General features: G+C 43.8%; 1 protein-coding gene across 1 annotated transcript in view; it reads right to left on the minus strand.

Annotated features, from left to right (window-relative positions):
* The window catches only part of KLHL6 (kelch-like family member 6), a 41,987-nt gene that overhangs the window by 16,874 nt on the left and 3,694 nt on the right, over positions 1-21,419 (minus strand). Inside the window, exon 2 of the mRNA XM_004675018.1 lies at positions 6,414-6,579. Coding sequence (XP_004675075.1) covers positions 6,414-6,579 — 166 coding nt within the window. The remainder of the gene's footprint in view (positions 1-6,413; positions 6,580-21,419) is intronic.

Here is a 21,419-nt window from a genome sequence, read left to right on the forward strand (position 1 = left end):
CCAGGGGGCACCTCACTGCCCTATAGTAGAGCACTGACTACATCGCTGTCTTGTTTTATTCTCAACCATCTCAAGGGCAGGTTCTAGGTCATACTTGTGCTTTTATATCCAACAGCACCCCAGCACAAAATCTGGCAAAAGAAGGTAAAGAAGAGAAGGAGGAAGAGAAAGAAAAAGAAAATATTTTTAGATGCCCAGAATGGACCAAGATTTGTGCAAGATACTTTCCTATCTGTTTTTCTATTACATGAATAAATTTTAATAAGTGTACTTTATTGAACAAGTAATAACAAGGCAGCTGTTAGTATTACCATTTGTAGAGAGGAGGAAATGAAGAATTCAAAGCATTCAGTGCATTGCCCAAGTCACTACTGGTAGGTGGTAGAGATGGCCCAGGAGATCACAGCCTGCTCTCTTCTCACTAACCATCACAGCAACTCTAGAACTGCCCGCCATAGCGCTAACAAACTTCCAGAAGAGTCTGCAGAGTGGCCTATGTTCCCCCCAAAATATGCTTCAAGAAACACTTTTGAATGTGATGGATATAGAAGAGCATCACGTGATCCCAGCCAAAGGCTGGGAAACGGCTGCTGTGTGTGGTAGTTATAAAGACAAAAATTGTTTTCCTTAAAAAAAACTTTTGCAGCCCTCCCTGGTGGCGCAGCGGGTTAAAGCACAGCACTAAGAAGCTAAAGCCACTTCCGCATGAGTTCGATTCCCGCCTGCCCCGGAGGTGATCACAGGGCGTGTCAGACCTCTCCTGACCAGCCCGCTGCTCCCCTCAGCAGTGTACTTCGTTGATCTGCCTGTTCTGCTCCCCACTCTGTCTCTGGTGAATCCTCCCACCCTCCACATCTATGGCCTGTACCCCTGTTCTGTGTGAATAAATAAATAAATCTATATCAGAAAAAAAAAAACTTAAGATTACTTAAGCCTTTAGGGGAAATCTGTTTCAAGCTGGGCCAATGCCACATGTACTTGTTTGTTAAAGCTGAGTGATGGCAGATAATGGCAGTAGCCAGCCAACTTCCTGTTTGGGGGGCATGTGGGCAAAAGGATACAGCCAGGCACCTGATTATCAAACAGGGAAGCTAAAAATATGATCAAAGAAACTATTTGCAATAGGGCTGCAATTCCCATGAGAACTGTCTGTCTCAATAAGAACGCAGTCTCTTCTCCCCGTCTCCATGCCCCTCCTCCACTTCCCTTTTTGCTCTCTAGAACTTGCAGTCCCAGGGACTTCACCAGTATGATCCCACATCTTCCTAGAGGTTCCCTCAAGTCCACTCCAAAATAACTGAAGTCACATTTTGTTCCCAATCAACAAGTCCTTTGATCACAGTTCCTAACTGACCTTAGAATTCTTGCAATGGGTTTACGAAGACATTGATATGCTTACCTGCAAGCCCCGACAAATCAATGTGTGTCACTAGATAGGAATTTCAAGCAAATAAGTCAATGTATGTGAATAGATAGTAATTTCTTTAATTAATTAATAAGTTAATTTTATTAATTATTAATTAATCAATAAGATTAATAAAATTCAAATTTATTTGGAATTGTTTCCAAATTCCTTATAAATTTTTTGCCACCATTTCTCTTCTCACACATTTTTGGCATATGCCTCATGCCACTTCAGTGAAGGGCTGGGTATGCCAAGGTGGTGCCAGATGACTACTGCTCAGTGCACCGGTTAACATACACTGCCAGGCCAATCCAGGAGCCATGAGAAGTCCTAGCTGACCCTGCTCCTCTTCCAGCTCACCCCCTGGAAGTGCTACACCAGCTAAATGAAGTACTGCTATTTGGGGAATAACACACTAGGATGTATACACAACTACAAAATTGCCTAATAACACATTTCTCAGAACTTACCCTATCGTTAAAGAATGTGCTACTGTAGATAAGAAAAGCCGTAAAACTGTCCTCCTATGGGATCTCTACTTGTTTTCAAAAAGCTCTTTATGTTCCAAAATTGCATATCCTCACTGATCCTCACTGTCCAACCTTGCCCCTCTTTCTCTCTCTCAAGCCATATACCCAACTCAGACCCTGCGGGAGTACATTCCTCCGTGCCTGTGATGCCCTGAGCTCCCTTCAGACTTCCAGGCCTTACACTACATGGAACTGAAAGGTCTGCTAGCTGTCAGCGGCTAACTGGAGGGGTAGGAAAAGAAGGTGTTAAGACGTGCAGAAGGTTAACTCGGTAAGGTTGGGCAAGTGTTAGGGGCTGAGGCAACTCTAGAGGTGGACAGGTCTTAGAAGTGGAATCAGAGAGAAGAAAGGGGGCAGTGTCTAAGGGTATGGCAAGTTTAGCGGAGACTTAGGACACTGGGTTTCGGAGGGGACAGTGGGAGTCCCCGTGCAGGCAGCCCACAGTAGTCGGGGATACATGTGAACCACGCAGAGTCTCCAGGGACAAGTAGCACAGTTGGGGTTTAATGATTCAGCCCGGGGGCAGGATGCAGGCCAGGGGATTAAATGACATGACAGTGTCCGGGACAAGGTTTAAGGTCAGGCTGGTGTGTGTGTGTGTGTGTGTGTGTGTGTGCGGGTGTGTGTATGCCCATGCATGCATGTATGGCAGAGAAATGGGTATCTAAGAAGTAACATCCTGAGAAGCAGACCCACATGGAGGCAGGTTAAGAATGTGAAAACCTTACTAGTTTTGTTCTGTTTTTTAAGATTTATTTATTTATGCATACAGAACTGGGGTACAGGCCAGAGGTGCACCTCCCGGGCAGGGATCGAATTCATGCTGAAGTGGCTTTAGCTTCTTAGTGCTGTGCTTTAACCCGCTGCACCACACCAGGGAGGGCCCGAAAATGATTACTAGTTTTTCCTTCCATCCAACTCAACTGCTACTCCTTGAAAAATGCTACCCAGGGCTCTCTCTGCTGATGCAGCGGGTTAAAGCACTGCATTATGAAGTTATCAGAAGCTACTGCAGCACCAGTTCTATCCCGGGCTATGGAGAGTGACCCACATAGCACTAATGGCAGACCTTTCCTGACCCGCCCACTGCTCCCCTCAGCAGTGTACTTCGTCGATCTGCCTGTTCTGCTCCCCACTCTGTCTCTGGAGAATCCTCTCACCCTCCACATCTCTGGCCTGTAGCCCAGTTCCATATGAATAAATAAATAAATCTTAAAAAAAAAAAAAAAAAAAAAACATGGACTGTGCCTCACACAGCAGTAGCCGTCCAGAAACAAGGATGGCAGCCTGAACTCTGAACACCAGCAGCTGAAATCTTCGGTCTTGTCTAAGGGACACTTATCGACCTTTATGTGTTGCTTTATACAGGGCATTCTCTGTACAAATTTGTTATGGTTATAAAGAATTAGCAAAACAGCTTATATTTGTATTTATTTTCTGTTCCACCATCCTCCACCCCATGTTTTTTCTCCTCAAAATGCATTGTTTAAAAAAAAATAGATCTGTTGGAGTGTTAAAAAAAGAAAAATAGAAAGAAATAATAACTGGAGACAATGAGCTGGAGTGGTGTGTGCACACGCACAGACTGGCATGTGACTGGGAGGGGAGGAACAGCAGTGAAGACAGCAATTTCACTGGCCCCCTCTATATTTCTGAATTTGCCTTTAATGTGCATTTTTTCAAAATAAAAAATAGATTTTTAAACCACAAAGTGCTTTCAAACTATTAACTTCTGTCCTTTATTGTGCCTTCAAGCATGAAAATATTGCCAGTTTTTTGCATCTGAGACATCAAAGCAAGTAGTTCAAAAACCATACCAATGAGAAAGTGGGTTAAGGTGCTATGCAGGAAAAACACCGTCCTTTTATTTTCATGAAAATTAATACATAGAAAAATGTGAAAATAGCTTTAGAGGGGGGTCTTAATATTTTTTTGTCTAGAAAATGAGCAAGACATGGAAAATTTGGAGGTGAGGAATTACCAGGAGAATCAATAATAAACAGAATTTTTCTGTCTGCCCTCTTCACCCTCTCCTTTAATATCAAGCTCTCTGGTGAAGGTCACCACTTGGGTGAAAAATATAAAGAAGAGGAAGAAAAGAAGAAAGTGTTTACGACAAAACAATTTTCATATATATTAAAGAAATAATAACTGGAGACAATGAGCTGGAGTGGTGTGTGCACACCACACTAAAGCTATAAACATAACAAAAAAATAAAATTATATGCATAACTACCTAACCAAAGGAAGAATGATGTAAAATATATACAAAATAATTTTTAAAAATAACTCTTGGAAATAAAGGGCATGGTGACAGAAATTAAAAATTCTTTTAAGCAATTTCTGCTTAATTAAAAAAAAAAAGACTTAACTGGCAGCAGTCCTCTGCCCACCTGTGCCTATGCAGGTGCTTCTTTCCACCCGCTCTCTCCCTCTGCAGGGCAGCAGCCTCCTGCGTGCAGTGACCGGTACAACACCGGACTTCTCTGCACTGACCTCCCTCAGGGGAGGCCGCTCTCCTAAGGCCGTCTGCCTGCAGCCATGCCGGTCTCTCTCTTTCTCTGCAAACCTGTCCCTTTCGGGCAGCTCTTCCTGCCTGTTTGTGCCTATGCAAGTGTCTTTTTCTCTCCTGTCTCTTTCTAATAATGGTGAATGCAGTGGTTTTTTTCAAGTTCATGGTGCAGAGGAGTTAAATTGTTATATGTATATATACATACCATTCTTCATTTTGTGCATTTTTGCATTTCAGTTGTAATCCCCATTAAATTGTTTTTTAAGAGGTGTTTCAGGTAAAGCACAAAGACAGCACTGAGAGGCTCCTTCGTGATTTGAGAAGGATTTCCCTGAGTTTTAATTGTTGGAGTAGTGGATAGAGGGGATGAGATGGGGATGCTGAGGATGAAGCAGCTGGTCCCCTCCCTCCACTAAATGTAGGGTGTTTCTACCCCAGTCAGTAAGGTTGAGGTTATAAACAGGTTAGGACAAAGAGTGAAGGCTGTGTGTGGGTGGTGACTGACTTAGACACAGCAACAGGTAGGCATGACCAGTCCTGCTGGAAGTTACACACTTGGTGTCTGTAAAATGTTCTAAGGAAACTGAAATAATAAAATCAGTTAACATTGCAACATGCCATTAGCCAGGATTCATTATGGTTTTGTGATAGTTTTCTCCTTCTTCGTGTTCTCACTCCCTGATGGGCTATATAATTCCTGCCCAAACTCCAACCTCCACAAAGGTAACACCAATCTTCATGGTCTTGACCATCGAACACTTTGCTCCCCACCTTCTTCAGAAGAAACCAGACTGTTCTCCATTTCCTGCAACAGTTGACCTATTGATGATCCAAGAAGTCACCACCTTCCCAAACCCCAAGCCATGGGTAAGATATGATTTTTGTCTGGGATGACTTGACTTGCCTCTGAGTTATAATTAAAATAAATGTCAACATTCTCAGGGAGAGAATCTCTATTGTAACACAATGGAATCACACTCAAGATTTAATCTTAGACCTAGGCAAAGATGGCAACTCGTGGGCCCTCCCTGGTGATACAACAGGTTAAAGCACAGCAGTATAAAGCTATTGCAGCCACTGCAACATGAGTTCGATCCCCGGCCAGGGAGGTGACCCATGCAGTGTGGCAGACCTCTCCTGACTTGCTGCTCCCCTCTGCAGTGTATTTCAGTACATCTGCCTATTCTGCTCCCCACTTTGTCTCTGGTGAATCCTCTCACCACCCTTGCACCTTTGGCCTGAACCCCAGTTCTGTTTGTATAAAATAAATAAATCTAAAAAAAAAAAAAAGATGATGGTAACTTGCAATGGGGTCCCTGTGATAACTATGGGCACAACTGTCATAATTGATGGACCTAATATTATGTGACGCTAAATGTAATTACTATAATCAGACTGAAGCAGTCAAGTGCAAGCAAGACAACTGATTTTCTGTAATACTCCTCATGTGCTCTTCTTTTACACCCACCATGGAGTACTGATCAGCCCTGTTCCCACCACCCTAAATCAAGACACTGCACCTCAAGATACTGCCTGGGGTAGTGGCAAGCATGTGGAAGGCCCAGGGCTCCAGTCACAGCCTTGTCACTTACCCGCTATGTGCCTTACTTTATACCGCCTGTAAGTGGAGGGGTGTAACCATCTCTCCAGATTGTGCTAACGAGCTGAAGTTACTCATATGAAGTAGTGACTCCAGCTCCTGCCTCTACTCAGGTGTCTATAAATTAAGCCATTGTTTCTGGAGTCAGGAAGCAAATGGATGAGGCACCAAGCTCGCCTGGTTTCACCTCCTTAAGGGCAAGATGCCCATGTCACCACTGAGCAGCACCTTCTTCCTTTGAAGTAAGCGCAGCTAAGTGTGTACACATCCCAGATCCAGACCTGGGAACCAGTCCAGGCAGGTCTCTGGGGAATGGCTGCTCTCCTCTGCTCCAGAGGACAGCACCGCACCTGCATGTTCACACACCTGGAAGAGGTTAGCAGCTTCCAGGACCCGCTGGACATTTTGCTTGGTGATAAGTGCCTTGCTGGTGTAGGTGTAGTCCAGAAGAGTATGCATGGTCTCAGCATCCACTCCTTTGATAATGATCCTCTTCTCATACTTTTCCTTTAAATCATTGCAGAACATCGCCCTGGAAGAGAAAAGTGTCAATATGAATCCTTCCAAGACTCTTGGTAACAGGACTAAAGAAGAGACCTGTCTGCCCTGTAAGACAATGATGTAATTAAAGTTAAATGAAGACATAGGGAGAGGGTCCTTATCCCCAGGACTGGTGTCCTTATAAGAGGAAGAGAAACTGAATCTCTCTGAGTGAAGTGAGCGCAGAGCAGTTGTCTGTGAGCCAGGAGAATCCCCACTAGAAAACAATAGTTCTAACACCCTGATCTTGGACTCTAAAATGGTGAGAAAATTATTTTCTGTTGCTGAAAATAATTTTGTTATGGCATTTTGTTATGGCAGCCCAAGCTGACCAAGACTGGCGGTCTTAGCCCAGTACCTATTAGTGCCCGATCCAGCAGGGACAAGATGTACACACAAATAATAGTCTATGTGGGCTGCAGAATACCTACACCATGCTGGGGGGCAGGGGTGACCGATCATAAAGAAGGAGAAGTGATATGTGAAGCTTATGTATAGGACCTCCCGGTAACAAGCACAGTAAGTACATGAAAGAATGTGGGCGTGTAGAGGATTGAGCAGCTGTGGGGTTTGGCTGGAGTCCAGAGGATATGAGAGGGTGGCGAGAGATCAGTCTGGAAAAATAACCTGGGTCCTGATTGTGGAGGCTCTGGAGGCAGGCTGAGGAATTAGGCTTTTATTCAATGGGTAGTAAGGAGCAAGATTCATAAAAGAATTAACAGGTGTGTTCTCACTTTGGTTTGCTGGCGATGGGTGCCATTGGAGTCCAGCATTTACTGTATCTGGACACACCTGTGTAGCTTTTAATACTGCCAAAGCCTTTTCCCAGAAATAATACTGATTTGAGGCAGCGACCACACTATAAGGGAATTTCTCTAACCAGCTGTCACTGGACCTCTTGAGCAGCAGACACACCAGTATCTTGGAGAGCAATTATCTTTCAGTCAAGCCTTTGAAATGAGAAGGTTCAGGCTAAAGCCAGATGGGAGAATGTACTTCCCAAACTTAGGACCTTCATCCCAATACAGAGGTGATTGTACTCACGCATCCTATACTTTCTCCCTTTCCATACCTCCTATTTATCTCCAGATGTCACTCATCAGTTTCTTTCTTCCATTTCTTAAGCTACAAAACAAAGCCCACTTTGTGATTTCCCTGGAACAAGCATCCAAAAATCAAAAGACTCACAGAGAGAGAAAAACATGGAGAAAGAGTCAGACAGATATTCAATTGATTTGGCTGACTTTTTGAACCTCTTCTATCAGCCAAAGAGATTATCCCCCCAGTTCTCCCAGTTCTTCTTCCCCATTCTCATTGTTTTAATCCATTAAATTTTCTCCCCTCCTTCCTCTTCTCATTCTTGAATTGCCCCTTTTCTCCTCACAAGAATGGCAAGAAAATGGGAATCAGAAACTTTGAATGTTGCTCTGGCGTTCAGCCATGTGCAAAGAAAATCAGCAGGAATTCTCTCATTTTGAGAGATCGACATGGTATCAGCACTGAATGACCCAGGCCACATTTTGCTCTCAGAGAACATAGCTGGGTTATTTGCTAACCATTTATTCCTCGTCTCATACATGAAATAAATACAAATTTGGTGTAATAAAAATACTTTCTAAACAGACAATGAACAATTCTCATGAGACCTTACAATAACAGAGATGGTTATAAAGATCCTCATTTTACAGTAGAAACAGTCTCACAGCTGGGCACAGTTGCCCAATACTTTGTCAGTGAGTCAGTGCCGACTCCAAAATAGAACCTGTGCCAGTGAACTCACCACCCATGACAGACATGAAAACATCCATGGTCCCAAGCATCTTCTGGAATTAAGTCAGACCTGGCCCCAAATGCTACCTGCCACACTTCATCCAGATTTCTGCTCAGATGTCACCTCTGCAAAGTGGTCCTCTCTGACACTGCCCCAATCTAAAATAGTCACACCCTGACACTTCATCTTCTTCAGTTTCCTTCACAACTTTGTCACTATCTGAAATTTTATATGCACCTATCTGTTAGCTAGTTTCACAATTGTACCCCCACTAGGACATGCATGACGCAGGGGGTGCATACTCACCACTACATTTCTTGGACTGGAATCAAATAGGGAAAGTAAATATTGGCAAGAAATGAGTCCTTTCTAGTCCCTGTATGTTTGCTTTTGACAGGAATCCTCACTTCCAAGCATCACTAAACACTCCCTGGAAGATATAGCTGAGGAGGCCTGCTTTATGTATCCTCCACTCCCATCATACCCCCAAGTCCAGCTTGAACAGGACACACCCCTAATGGAACATTCCACTCTTGACCCTCATGAGTTTTGCAGCTCCTAAACATCACCAGTTCAGAATATTCTACCCAACCCAACAACCTCTCCAGGCCTCCACACCTATCCCTGAACAGTCTCCTGTACAGACTACCCTAATCACAGCCCTATAAATCAATACCCTCCTGCAGTGACGACCCTCACTCCTAGACCAATTCTACCTGTGCTGCTCTGTTCTTTCTCTAAGCTCTTCCCCAGTTCATTTATACCAAGAACTAAGTCCTCAGTAGCAGTGAGACACCGGGGGTGGAATGGCTCTAACTCTGGTTACAAACTGAGTTAAATTCTACTTAAGAATATGTGTCAGTATGTATACAATTGACTAAAACAAGTTTTAATTATTAATTGTGCTTTTTAAATGATCTCCTATTATTAAGAAAATATTTAATGATAAGAGGCCCTCTCTGGTAGTGCAATGGGTTAAAACACTGCATTATGAAGCTCCCCGAAGCCACTGCAGCACAAGTTCGATCCCCAGTCAGGTTGCTGACCCACATGGCGTGGCAGACCCCCCCCCCGACCTGCCTGCTGCTCCCCTCAGCTGTGTACTTTGTCAATCTGCCTGTTTTGCTCCCCACTCTGTCTCTGGTGAATCCTCTCACTGCCCCTGCACCTCTGGCCTGTACCCCAGTTCTGTAAGCATAAATAAATAAATCTTTAAAAAAGAGAGAGAGAGAGAGTTATATTGGATGTCCAATCTAGTTGATTAAAGGGGTTTCACTGCAAAAAATTAAAAAAATGGGGAGTCAGCAGATGCAAGAGAGACCCAGCATGGAATGACATCACTGTCTATGGTCCCAGAGCCACTAAGCAGATTGCCTCAAACTGCCAAAACCAACCAAAGGAAGTACATAAACATTTGGCTTAGTTCCATTCTGATCTCCAACACTGCATCCTACCCACATCCCTAAACTGTAGACAGTCCAGCGTCAAAGCCAGTGGACCTCAAATCATATTTCCCGAACTGCCTGCATCAGAATTCTTGGGCTGCTTGTTAAGAGTGCAGAGTTCTCACCCACCCAAGACCTACTCAATCAAGATCTCCGGTCATGAGGAAAAAATATGAATTTCATTAGACTCACTTAGCCCCCACCCATAATTCTTTTGCAAATCATCCTACAGAGTGGTCACTTCGCTTCCCAAACAGGGCCCTTTAGCTTTTCCTGTGAAGAATGGAGTTGAACAAGGTCAAAGATAAGGTCAAGAAATGCTGTTTTAAGTCCTCTCACTGCAATTTCTTTCTTTCATGTTCTGAGAGCCAGGCTTCCTAGAATTTCATGCAATCTGAAGCTGCCCCCCAAATGTGGGGAAAGGAAGTGCTCTTCCATGTCTCAAGCTGGGGAGCTCAAATAAATGCAGGCCCTGTCCTGTCCTCTTAAGTCTTTCTCTAGCTCAGCTGCACAGATGGAGTCCCTTCAGCTTATAGTTAAATAACACAGTTCATTAGAACTAAGAGTTCTGAAACAGGATGTGGTGCCAGAGCCCTATTAATAATAAGTTGTGTGAAATTCTTTGTTCTTACTTGTTGTGCACATGTAAATCTCACACATCTGGAGGGGTTTCGTCAGAGAAGGATGCAGAGTTCATTACCTAATCTCTTTCCACTCCAGAAACATATCTTTTCCTCTGAGATGTGAAGCCAAGTTCAAAACCCCTAGATATTGGCTGTTTTTACTCCAAATGCCTGAAGGAGGTAGATCCCTACCAGACTCCAAACATCATCGGGCCTCCAAATAAGTGCCTCTACCAAGTTTCTTTCCCAAGTTCACCACTTTTTTTTTTTAATTGAAGATTTATTTATTCATACAGAACAGGGTGCAGGCCAGAGATGCAGGGGCGGTGAGAGGATTCACCATAGACAGAGTGGGGAGCAGCGTAGGCAGACCAGTGAAGTACACTGCTGAGGGGAGCAGCAGGAGAGACAGGAGAGGTCTGCTGTGCCATGTGGGTCACTTCCTGGGGGGGATCAAATTCTCACTAAAGTAGCTGTGGCTAGTTTGCAGTGCCATGCCCTAACCCGTTGCACCACCAGGGAGGGCCCCCAACTTCACTATTTTTCATGGACAGCACACACATTCTTGTTGGGGACCAGAACTCCAACCATGTTCTTACAGAACCAGTCCTTCCCAGAACCACTGGCCAATTGCTGAGACCTCAGCACACCACGTAACTAACCCCAACCAAATTTATAATCAAAAGAAGGACATGTTCTATCCTGCAAGATCAGGCAGGATAGAACATCATTCATAGCAAATGTTTGTGGTCAGGATTCGGTAATGATTCAGCCATACAGATGTATACAATGAGCAGGTCTTGTTATGCCTGCTACACATCATTCCCAGTCATTTTAGTAGGAGTACCAGATTTTCCTTTGGGAATTATCCACCCCCCCAGTATTATTCTAGGAGTTTCGGATGGCACTAGCCTTACCTATGAGAAGGTGAGCATGGTCCATGTAACAGTTTACACCTAACTGTGTGCTTGTTTCAGAATCCGCATAGGGAAGAGCCTGTCCAATTGAAGTCAATACCAGAACTTCCTCTGGAATTATTAGGGAAAGGGATTGCTGAGCTGAAAGAAAAGTTCAGAGTTGTTGGAGACTTTCTTGTCTCCATATGTGAAGACCCTCCCTAAGAAAGAAACCAACACAGAGCAATAGAACCAAGAGATGTAGAGAAACTGAGTCCTATGACATTGTTTGAGCACAAGTGTTCAACTAGACCTAAAACCAACACCTCTGCAATTTTGTAAGTATCGGAGCAAATAAATTCTCTTTTTAAAAAAATGCTTGAACTAGCTGGACCTGAATATCAGCTGTTTGCAATGCAGAATACTAACAGACATGATTAAATAAGCAAAACTCTTGAGTAACACATGGGCCCAAATGCCAAAGAAAGTTGGATAAAAATTGCCCAGAAAAAGAAATGTTAATGTATGGTCAACACTGGCACACCAAGGCCCTTTATAGTCTGATCTGGGCACCTCCTTCCCCATCCCATAATCCAGCTCCACCCAATGACCAGCAGTTTCCAGCCTGTTTCTGTTTACATCAGCACCCTTGGCTGCCTCAGGTACCTGTGTGCACATTCTATTAGGCTGGCCTTTACTGTGTCCTCTCCCTATTAGATTCATAGGGACCTGAAGGGCAAGGTTGGGTTTTGCTTCTCTCTCGACTCTTATTTACTGGACCACAGTAGATGTAATATTTATTGGACAGATGAATGGATGCATGGATGAGAAGGAAGTGAAAGGAAGTTGCCTGTTATCCCCTACACTCTCCAAACCCTCACTTCTATAACTGCCATTGAATAAAGAATAGTGAGCTCCAAGAATGAGGGTGCAGTGAAACATATATGTGGGGAACTGTATTATCTGGTGGTTCTCCAAACTGGAGCCCCAAGTTCATGATAGTCTTCCTAATTCCTCCTATCAGAGATGTCACATTATAAAACACGGGTACTCTTCATATGGACGCGCCTTTGTACGCCTGCCATCGGCTTACCAGAATGACTCTGGCTTCCCCAAATGAAACACCACCTCCCTTACAAAGTCCTTCAGTGAGGTCCACTCTGATTCTCACGTCCCAAGGTCTGCACTTACTGTCCACTACCACATCCTGACCAGGCTTTTCTCTGGAGGCTCCTACGTGCCTTCTTTTCCTAAACATTTTCCACCCCTGCCCTTCAAGGCACCCTGCTGGCTTCCTTACGACCTCCATGTCATTGTCCGGAAGTCTAGGAACCACCTTGCTTAGATCATTTTCTGATCATTTAGGAGCCTGTTGATTGGCACTGTGCCCAAGTCTCACCCCTGGGTACTTTATTATGAGGCTTCCCCTGCCACACACGTCTCCCCTATTGTGACAGGGTAAAGAAAATTGGTTATGCACTCCAGACTTCCAGTTGCCACAGAGGAATCCAGAAACCAGGATTGTTCCTTGGACTTTTGGGACACGGAATCCAGAGGAAATGGGGGGGAAGGTGGAAGGTGGAGGTCCTTGAGACAGGATGGATGGAGGAGTGACAGACTGTGTCAGTTCTGGCCAAGTCAGAACTGGGGTGAAAATGGAGTCCCTCTCACACTCACCACACTTTATGCCCTAATATGGACTGTGACAGTCTCCAGAGAAAGGAGCCCCTGTTTCTAATTGGTCCTGCCAGGCAGAACTTTAAAAAGTCATGCAAAGGAGCCCTAAAAGTCAACAGAGATCCCCATAGAGATGTGGCTAAGAAAAGGGACCAGATTTTAATAACAGCTATGGTATGGATCTCCTTTAAGGTGTCGAAAACTACAAGTTCAGGGTTACTTTGAAATTACTTGATTTGTTTCTGAGTTTTGCTCTAAAATGGGGCTGTGAGGCTGGGTAAAGTAATATCAAGCTATTGCCAACCACTGCAGCCTGAGGCCGATCCCCTGCCAGGGAGCTGGCCCACCTGATGCAGCAGACCTCTCCTGTCTCACTCAGTGCTCCCCTCAGCAGCATACTTCATCATTCTGCCTGTTCTGCTCCCCATTGTGTCTCTGGTGAATCCTCTCACTGCCCCTGCACCTCTGGCCTGTACCCCAGTTCTTGTATGCATAATAAAAAAATAAATCTTTTAAAAATATACAAATAAAGGCCCTCCCTGGTGGCACAGCGGGTTAAAGCACCGCACTGAGATTCTAAAAGCCACTTCCTCATGAGTTTGATTCCCGCCTGCCCCGGAGGTGACCACATGCCGTGGCAGACCTCTCCTGACCTGCCTGCTGCTCCCCTCAGCAGTGTACTTCGTCGATCTGCCTGTTCTGCTCCCCACTCTGTCTCTGGTGAATCCTTTCACCCTCCACATCTCTGGCCTGTACCCCAGTTCTATATGAATAAATAAATAAATCTTTAAAAAAATATATACAAATAAAATTGCACTACATTTTCTTTCTCAATCTAGGTTTGAGTTGACCCTTAAGAAAAGTGAGGTCCATTTAGTTTGTGCCAGTCTCACTTTGTCCCTCCCCCCTTCTCCTGATGCAGGGCCACCGTCTCATTGACACTCTCTGAGACTTAGCTGCCCCAGGACTCAGAGAAGACCGGATGTTGGTGAGAGCTCCTCCACACCTGAACTCCCAGCCTTCACATTCTCTCACATAAGTTCAGCAGTCCCCTGAGGTCCTCCTTAGACTGACAAGGCCTCCACCCTATAGCCCAAAGGGTTATTCTAAAATGCACCTGGGGTCATTCTGCTTAAAATCTTTCATGGCTTCCCTTTGCCTATAAAGTACACTTCATCCCAGTCTAACTTTCATAGTCTGATTCTGCCCATCTCTTGGCCTTACTGGCTCACACATATTCTTTATTCTTCTCCTATTATTCTGGGTTTTCTGCACCTGTGCTGCATCATTCCTTCCCAGGTGTGTTTTCTTTAGGCTGGAGTGTTCCCCTCTGCTTCTTTCCTAAACTTGACTCCTCTGGCCAATGTCTACTCATCCTTCAAAAGTCTGCTGAGGTATCACCTCTTCCAGATAGTCTTCCCTAATTTTTCTCCTGCCTGTGCGTTCTTCAAGCTCCCAGTGTCCCCTCTGCAGACTCCATAATAGCACTTATCTCCCTGTGCTATAAACACTGATTTACTATCTCTCCCTGCTAACAATTGTGACTTCACAAGTCCAGCCGGAACCATAATTCATTCATCTTTGTATGTTAAGTGACTGACACAGAGTAGGCACTTGATAAATTTGTATCAACTGAATAAATGCATGAATGGATACATGGATGGAATTTCAATAGACCCACACAACACTTGAGTTATTAAGAGTAATGAAGGTTTAATATTATGGTCCCGACTTCTCCAGATATTTGCACCTTCAGAAAGATTATATGATCCAGAGTTCCTCAATGAAAGGCCTACAAGTCACTGGTGATCGAACGAAGAGCTATAGAAGGAATGCAATTACTTTTCATAACAATTACTAAGAAATCTCTCTCTCCCTCTCCACCTAAGTTCATCTGCAGTAAGACAGATAACCTGCCAACTTGCTCTCCTAAGCATTAAGGATGCAGCCAGTCACCTGAAAATCTTCCCAAACTTCTTAATACCCTTTTTTGTTGTCATATTATTTTGTGTGTTGTGTTTACTGACTCCACCTTCCAGGAATTATTCGCTGCCCCACTCTTAACTCCCTAACACCAAAGTGCCCTAGAGATCCAGTCCCTTATAAATGAACTTACTCTACAATGGCTTGAATTCTTGTCACCTCTTGACCCCTGGACCTGAATCATTTCATCCAAATCTGCTCAATAACTTTGTAGACCTCTGAGTATGGTGCAAATTTTTGTTGGCTGTTTCTTAAAGTCACAGCAGTATCAGTACTTCTGTAGGTATTGTGGCTTTAAAAACTTTTAACAGGTCCTCCCTGGTGGCACAGCGGGTTAAAGCACAGCACTGAGAAACTGGCCACAGCTGCATCTGTGTGAGTTCCATCCCCTCCTGGAGGTGACCCCCATGGCACAGCAGAACTCTCCTGTCTCACCTGCTGCTCCCCTCAGCAGTGTACTTTGTCACTCAGCCTGCTCTGCTCCTCACTCTGACTCTGGTGAGTCTTCTCATCTTCCCTGCACCTCTAGTCTGTACCCCAGTTCTGTATGCATAAATAAGTAAATCTTTAAAAAAAAAAAAAAGCCTTTTAACAAAGATAAATGCAACAAAAGAATGCCTGCCCATATAGCAGAAAGAGTTTGGCTAAATGATTGTCTTTCCTAAGGAGACAGAAATGGCCCCTCCAGAAGCAGCCATGGTATTATAAACTACTGAACAGTAGTAACAAAAAAATATGAATTAAATAATTAAAATAGGAAGAGTATTTATCATTTAACCAAGGTATAGAAAATGAATGCACTGAGCTTCCTGGCAGCCAAAGCAAGTACAGAAGTGCCGTGAGTCAACTGACAAAAGAAAGTGAACCAGGGTTGGTTATCCCTCTTGAAAGGATGGTTAGTTTTCCTTCTTTTCCTTCTTTGTAGCACCCCACCAAATGGCGGTGGGTCCTCCCCAACCAGGTCCCAAGTTCCATTTAAATCAGATGGTTAAGTGAGAGATGGGAATTCTCACCTTTTACACACCTTCCTCTGTGTTTTTCTCTCTTTAGCACACACACACACACACACACACTCAACTCTCTTTGGCCAAAGGTGAACTTCTAAACCAAACTAGGCTGCTCCACCTGTACCCTACCTCCCTGACAGTGATCCCCTTAGGACTGAGTAACTGAATAGAGCTGGACCAATCAAAGTCTTTCCAGGGTTTTGTCCAGCTGACATTGTTCCTTTATTTCACTTGGGAAACCAAGCTAGGAGTGAGTCTCAAAACTGTGAGCCAATAAATTCCCAGCATGAGGCCAAAAAAAAAAAAGTGCGCTTGAGAAATCCCACCTCAAAGAGAAGCCGAGTAATGGTGGAGAGAAAGCACCCCAACTCTCTGCAAGGCGCTGGTTCCTCTTTCTCCCAGCCTCTACTGCGTCCAGCCCTTCATGATTTTGGTTATGTGGCCAAATGCCTTCCTCTTTCGCCTAAGCCTATGTGACTTGTGTGACTTGAATTCCTACCCCTCACGACCAAAACAATTCTGACTAGCATAATAACACCGAGCAACATGGCGAATGAGGTGTGTTCTAAGGAAGGTGGCTTTACCAGCAACACCTGCAGCACTCAGTCAGCTCTTCTCACAGACCATTTGGCACCTACGGAATCTCTGTCTGTAAAGTCATTTTCATGGAGGACAGTTACTTGTCTGTGGACTTGATGCAGGGTAAAGTTCAGAAACTGAGAGGTAATTCTGAAAGTATTTCTCTGTTGTATTTTAGTTCAAAGCTGCATAGAATATTTTTCCAAACTGGAGAAGAATCAATTTTCTGATCTTGATTAACTATGGTTAATCACATGTCTTACATGCCAGGGATATGCCAGAGATGACATTTCATTGAAATCACAAGAAAGGAGATTGCACTTCTGTCGTGGACAACAGCAACTTCCTCCTCCCCCAAGCACCTTAATGCTAACAAAAGAATGGAGTCCCTGGGCACACATTGCATCTGGTCCAGGTGGTCACTGAATGACCTGCTGGATCCACAATGTTCTGAAGCGTTTTGGATTTTTCTAACTGCATCTTCCAATTTTTCCTATGGTGACCACATTTTATCATTCTTCCCTTTTCTAAAGTTATGCAATAAACTCCCAACTCTGTGAGGACTTCCTGTTCTGACCAGGATGATTCTTAATCAGAGACTGAAATGGCAGAAGGAATATCAAGTTTTTATTCATGTCAAACAGGGTGTCTGCTGAACAGCAGCCATTACAACAGTGCCAAGCACTTCATGCTGCTCACACGCTCAGCCTGTTTCTGGCATGGTGCTAGGTGATGCCTTCATGCCACACATTCCCACAAAAGTGCCCAGAGTTACTCACAGAAAAGGAGTGAAGGTTCAAATAATTGCTTTCTTGCCTGCCAGGATCTCAGGATCCATATGTGATGGGGCCATGGAATTCCTTTATACTTGTGTATCTGTGGTGCCCCGAAGTCGGCCTGGCATAGTTACATAAACTGAACCCTTTTGTTCTCAGTTGCCTGAAGTCTTCACCTTCCCTGGGTGGCAAAATTCCCTTTGAATAAGAATAGTAGGTGGCACCAGCCACTTCTGCGCCAAGGCCCCAGGCTCACTTTCCCAGCTTTAGCTGGCTTTTAAGTGTAACTCAACCTTGACCAAACAGATAAAACCACCATATAAGTTGGGAGCCCATGAGGCAAATGTGCAGGGAAGAAAGAAGAACTGGTTCTGACAGAGGCAGTGGGGTCCTTGGGGTTTCCAGCCACAGCAAGGGTGGCTGTGGTGAGAGCCCAGTGGCTGCAGCTGTGGCCCAGGGCCACCATGCTAACTGGGCTCCAGGTCCCAAAACAACAAGGGAGTGCTCCCAACATGGGTTCCAGGTGGTTTGGGGCAGGCAAGGTCCTGGTCATGGCCTGGCCTCCCTTACCCCTGTCTGTTTTCTGAGTCTGGTACTCAAGCTTCTCAAGGAAATCTGTGACTTGCCTAAACAAACCCTCTTCATCTCAAAAAAACCAATTTGTTTCTATTCCTTGAAATAAAGAAACCAGACTTACTACCATGGCTAAAATGTTCAGTCAAATAAATTCATAAATGAATTCATTTTATGGCCTTACTTAGGAAATGTCCTAGCAGCCACACCTCTGAAAGAGGTCTACTTTCAATTTGGATTCCAACAAGGAAAAGAATTTACCGTATCTTGACTGTCACAGAGCACCTACAGCACCATCGAATCCAATGCATATACCCAAAGCAGAATAAATACTCTAAGTAGACTCCCCTTAGCTGAAGACATGTGTCCCCCGCCAGATGACTGCAGTTCTAATCAGATTTGGCCATCAAATGTGCTATGAAACACTTTCAGCATTTTGGGGCATTAGGAATTGCAGATAAGGGACTCTCCCTGGTGGCGCAGCGAGTTAAAGCACAGCACTAAGAAGCTAACGTCACTTCAGCATGAGTTCGATGCCTGCCCTGGAGTTGACCCACATGGCACAGCAGACCTCCCCTGACCCGCCCGCTGCTCCCCTCAGCAGTGTACTTCATCAATCAGCCTATTCTGCTCCCCACTCTGCCTCTGGTGAATCCTTTCACTGCTCCTACACCTCTGGCCTATACCCCAGTTCTGTATGCATCAATAAATAAATCTTTTTTAAAAAAAGGAATTGCAAAATCAGAGACCTATAGTTCCTTCAATATCAGCCACTATACTGGTTCTGCTAAATGAAGACATTGAAACTTTAATATACAGGGCCTACAGCTGGAGTAACAATTGCGAGTGCATTGGAATTCACCAGGAGTACCCACTATAACAGCAGAATCTTCCATGCTTTTGACATTAACCAGTTTTTTAAATCTAGGTTGTCTTAAACACATTCTTGTTTATTTCTGAATCTTACACCATTATGGAGGAAAGGCAAAGGATTGTAGTAGCAAAATTTAAGAACAACCACTTGCCCCACTTCCTGATTACTGATGAACGTATAATAACAATTAATAGGTTATATGCACAATACCATTGCACCTCCTGACCTATACTTGAGTTTTTTTGCCAGTGGTAAAAATTCTCTATCACAACCACAGGCAACCAGACGCAGAGACTGAGTTATTGAAGCACAAGGCAGGGCCAAAGTCCAGGCAATGCTTTCAGGCAGCTCCAGTAACAAAGGAGCTTGCTGTTAACACAGTCTCAGCCTGGAAATTGTTACATCCGCGTTGATAGACTAGAGAGAAAACTCATGACCTGCCCCTACATGGTCACCACTCTCCTCCCTTGGCCACCCTTGGCATCACAGCATGGTCACCTTCCCACTTCAGCAAGACTGGTGAAGCGTGCCAGATTCGCCAGTGAGCTGCCTTCCCACAAGTGGTGAGAACCACAGGTTTAGAAACAGCTCCTTTGGGATGCAGGGTTCGGTATGCATAACTTTCAATGACTGGCTTGGGGACCTGTCCATGGCATAACACAAATGGCACCTTAATTACTAGTTTCACAATAGCTACTGGTAGTATTATTAAATAAAATTTTTGTTAAGGAGTATGAAATCTATGATTCCACTGACTTTTCTGCTATGAAAATATTTGGACAGCTTGACATTTGGCTGTTGGACATTTAATGTAGGTTATGACCTACTTTCTAAGCTTAGTTTCTCTCACCCTTTTCTGGGTCTCAAATCTACGTATTTTCCTAGCTTCCTCATTCCACTCAAGACTTTTATGGCTCCCGAAAGGAACTATACTGTCTGGGTTACTAATGTAACCCTTTACAGCCAACACAATTACATTTCCAGACTGAAAAATCCCCACTCCACTAGTCTTTTGATATTACATAAATTTTTGAAGCTGCTTTTCTATGTCTGTTATGGGGACCAGGGACAATCTGTGGCAAAGACAATGGATGATTGGTGACCTAACAGGTTTCTCTCTCATGTAAAAAGTGACACAAGGCATTAGTTTCATTATCCCTATAGCTAGCAGAAATCTGAACAGTTACAATATAATAGCATCTGTTGACATAGATTTCCTTGGCATTCTGCCTGATTCTTTAGGGAAAGTCCATCTTCGCAAAATCAGAGCTTATTACAAGAAGGAAATAGGACTCGAGAAAATGCTTTCTCTTCCACTAGCTTTGTGACCTGGAACAAGTTACTTAAACTCTCAGAGGTTAATGTTTCTGCTTCTTTAAAGTGAGGCTGATATTAAAACCTTCAAGTATGGCCCTCCCTGGTGGCGCAGCGGGTTAAAGCACAGCACTGAGAATGTAAAGCTGCTTCCGCATGAGTTCGATTCCCGCCTGCCCAGGAGGTGACCACATGCCGTGGCAGACCTCTCCTGACCCGCCCGCTGCTCCCCTCAGCAGTGTACTTCGTCGATCTGCCTGTTCTGTTCCATACTCTGTCTCTAGTGAAGCTTCTCACCGCCCCTGAGCCTCTGGCCTGTACCCCAGTTCTGTATGCACAAATAATAAATCTTAAAAAAAAAAAAAAAAAAAAAATCTTAAAAAAAAAAAAAAACTTGAAGTAAGTGCTCTGAGACTTTAATAAGGTAATACGTTCTTTCTCAGAAGTTATTGAAGGATGTGCTCTATCAAAGTAAGAGTAAGCCAAGAAAGAAGAAGATAAAGGATGAAGGGAGCAAGTCCTCAATAAAGAAAAGAGTCAAGGGGGCTCTTGGAAGTGGTCAGGATGCAGCTAGACAATAACTGAGCAGTAAGTAAGAACACATATGGGAGGGTAAAAATGAAGAGATTCTGGGGGAAAATGGAACAAGACCCAAAGGAACTAAGTCTGAATCGCAGTTCTCTGATGCATTAGACGCCTCATTGTGGAGATTGAACTTTTTTTTTTAATGTTTAATTTTTTTAAAAATCAATGGGAATGTTATTTATTTTTTAATATAATAGCTCATTTTACATCATTTTGTGCATTTTTTCATCTCAATTGTATTCCCTGAGGGCTTCCCATTACCAAATCACCCTATGCCATCACCATAGTCCAGTGCATTTCCCTCCCCCCAGTGTTTTTGATCCCATTCCCCACTCCACCCTCATAAAATAAGAGACAGTGACCTTTTAAAAATATTGCCAAAGTCAGTAAATAGATAGGAGTGACCTGCTAACTTCAGGAAATGCAATAAGGTGTACAAGAAAGGTAATGACATTTGGCTCAACAGGAAACAATGTTTTCATGGATGTGATGTAAACTCAATGCAACTGCATCCACAAAAATGTGCTACTGTCTGGAGAGATGATAGGGAAATGTATGGTAAGACTTTTAGGCAGAAATGCTAAGTCCTAATCAGATATGGAAATCAATATATAGTGTCTAATGCTTTTGAAATCAATAAAGCATATTTTGTAGAAAAGTAAAATATAATATATCAGAAAGAGTGACTAGCAGTCAAAAATGTCCTCATCTGACAAGCAAGATTGAAGG

The sequence above is a fragment of the Condylura cristata genome, unplaced genomic scaffold, assembly GCF_000260355.1.
Source record: "Condylura cristata isolate star-nosed mole 26May11 unplaced genomic scaffold, ConCri1.0 scaffold00003, whole genome shotgun sequence".
NCBI lineage: Eukaryota > Metazoa > Chordata > Mammalia > Eulipotyphla > Talpidae > Condylura > Condylura cristata.